Raw genomic sequence first — 2,759 nt, 5'->3', positions numbered from 1 at the left:
AAGTTCATCATTTAAAAGCATTTTGTTAAATTTCTGGATATTATGATCTTTGTGGTATTTTTTAGCTTTTTGAGATTTATAATTTGTTGTGCTTTTCACTATATTTCTAAGTAAATACTCACTTTCTTGCCAAATATTTGTGCGTAATTTTGTATTCTATTTCTTTTTTTTTTTTTCTTTTTTTATTTTATTTTATTTTATTTTTTTAAATTATACTTTAAGTTTTAGGGTACATGTGCATTTGACCCAGCCATCCCATTACTGGGTATATACCCAAATGACTATAAATCATGCTTCTATAAAGACACATGCACACGTATGTTTATTGCGGCATTATTCACAATAGCAAAGACTTGGAACCAACCCAAATGTCCAACAATGATAGACTGGATTAAGAAAATGTGGCACATATACACCATGGAATACTATGCAGCCATAAAAAATGATGAGTTCATGTCCTTTGTGGGGACATGGATGAAATTGGAAACCATCATTCTCAGTAAACTATCGCAAGAACAAAAAACCAAACACTGCATATTCTCACTCATAGGTGGGAATTGAACTATGAGATCACATGGACACAGGAAGGGGGATATCACACTCTGGGGACTGTATTCTATTTCTTAAAGAAGTGCCACCCCTCCCAAATTGTATAAACTTGAGGACACACAAAATATGGATCCACATATTCCTTCAAAATAAATATCAACGGCGCTTCCGCCATCTTTCCAGCCTCAGTCGGACGGGCGCGGAGACGCTTCTGGAAGGAACGCCGCGATGGCTGCGCAGGGAGAGCCCCAGGTCCAGTTCAAACTTGTATTGGTTGGTGATGGTGGTACTGGAAAAACGACCTTCGTGAAACGTCATTTGACTGGTGAATTTGAGAAGAAGTATGTAGCCACCTTGGGTGTTGAGGTTCATCCCCTAGTGTTCCACACCAACAGAGGACCTATTAAGTTCAATGTATGGGACACAGCCGGCCAGGAGAAATTCGGTGGACTGAGAGATGGCTATTATATCCAAGCCCAGTGTGCCATCATAATGTTTGATGTAACATCGAGAGTTACTTACAAGAATGTGCCTAACTGGCATAGAGATCTGGTACGAGTGTGTGAAAACATCCCCATTGTGTTGTGTGGCAACAAAGTGGATATTAAGGACAGGAAAGTGAAGGCGAAATCCATTGTCTTCCACCGAAAGAAGAATCTTCAGTACTACGACATTTCTGCCAAAAGTAACTACAACTTTGAAAAGCCCTTCCTCTGGCTTGCTAGGAAGCTCATTGGAGACCCTAACTTGGAATTTGTTGCCATGCCTGCTCTCGCCCCACCAGAAGTTGTCATGGACCCAGCTTTGGCAGCACAGTATGAGCACGACTTAGAGGTTGCTCAGGCAACTGCTCTCCCGGATGAGGATGATGACCTGTGAGAATGAAGCTGGAGCCCCGCGTCAGAAGTCTAGTTTTATAGGCAGCTGTCCTGTGATGTCAGCGGTGCAGCGTGTGTGCCACCTCATTATTATCTAGCTAAGCGGAACATGTGCTTCATCTGTGGGATGCTGAAGATGAGTGGGCTTCGGAGTGAATGTGGCAGTTTAAAAAATACCTTCATTGTTTGGACCTGCATATTTAGCTGTTTTGGAACGCAGTTGATTCCTTGAGTTTCATATATAAGACTGCTGCAGTCACATCACAATATTCAGTGGTGAAATCTTGTTTGTTACTGTCATTCCCATTCCTTTTCGTTTAGAATCAGAATAAAGTTGTATTTCAAATAAAAAAAATAAATAAATAAATAAATAAATAAATATCAACAAAATTATATCTATATGAATGCAAAGTAAAAAATTTGTGTCTGTCATCCCAGAGTTTCCAAATATCTAGATGATTTGCTGAATTAAAAAAAAAAACTCATCAAAATGTTTAGCATCAAATGCCCATAATCAATGGATGGCATTGCAGGAACAAACACATTAGAATCTGATTTACAGCCTCTGCCAATTCTCCAGGAAGTGAAACATCATTTGTTTGAGGGTTCAGTCCTACTAAAAATTAAAGAAAGTTTTAAATTACTCTCTTTATCATGGAAAATTATTTCTGGCTTCTTGCCTCCTTATCATATAGTTCTTCTCATCTAAACACAGCGAGTTCTTCCTTTACATTTTTATTCATTATCTTTTACCTAAGCATAAAACAGTCACTATCAATTTCTCACCAGTTCCTGAACATTTCTAAGTTGAAATTATTTTAGAGTAGTTATTCATGGGGCTTGCAAATTGAAATGAGAAAGCACTGAAAATCAATTTCATTATAAGCTTTGAAGTAAAGGGATGTTGCATCAAAAAACTTTACTGGTTGGTAGGTGGTATTTACTTATTTTATTCTGGAATGCTACAGCACAGCAGCTTTTAAACCACTGAAAAACCCAGCTGGTGATTTTCTGAACACATTCCCTATACATAATCAGGGAAGTCTCAGCTTGACTGGGTGTTTGCACAGAATTCACTGAAAAGAATACATCTGTATTATTTCATGGCAGTGACTTCATTTATAACATTATGCACTTTCCTTCTCATAGTGGCTGCTTCAGTTAACGATCCTGTTCCATAGCAGGTTCGTTATTTTCCCTGGTGGGTATCAAAATAGTGAGACTAACAAATGATTCTCAAAACCCTGAGGACAGTTCAAAAATCAAAGTTTGCTGTATTTAATGGGCCAAAACCCTAAGGTTTTAAAGTCGTGCATACACAAGCAGTGTGAT

At 38.2% G+C, this 2,759-nt stretch overlaps 1 protein-coding gene across 1 annotated transcript; it reads left to right on the top strand.

Moving 5' to 3' along the window:
* The first annotated feature begins 697 nt into the window (after positions 1-697).
* On the top strand, positions 698-1,806 carry LOC117975609 (GTP-binding nuclear protein Ran-like). The gene has a single exon (XM_034936773.3). The coding sequence runs from the start codon at positions 778-780 to the stop codon at positions 1,426-1,428; it is 651 nt and encodes a 216-aa protein (XP_034792664.1). The 5' UTR covers positions 698-777; the 3' UTR covers positions 1,429-1,806.
* The last annotated feature ends 953 nt before the right edge of the window (positions 1,807-2,759 follow it).

This window comes from Pan paniscus, chromosome 14 (assembly GCF_029289425.2).
Source record: "Pan paniscus chromosome 14, NHGRI_mPanPan1-v2.0_pri, whole genome shotgun sequence".
Classification (NCBI taxonomy): Eukaryota; Metazoa; Chordata; class Mammalia; order Primates; family Hominidae; genus Pan; species Pan paniscus.
The sequence above is the reverse complement of the archived record's forward strand: the minus strand, read 5'-3'. Positions and strand labels throughout refer to the sequence as shown.

Coding starts and splice junctions, on each gene's coding strand:
- LOC117975609 (XM_034936773.3), top strand. CDS start 778: ATGGCTGCGCAGGGAGAGCCCCAGGTCCAGTTCAAACTTGTATTGGTT.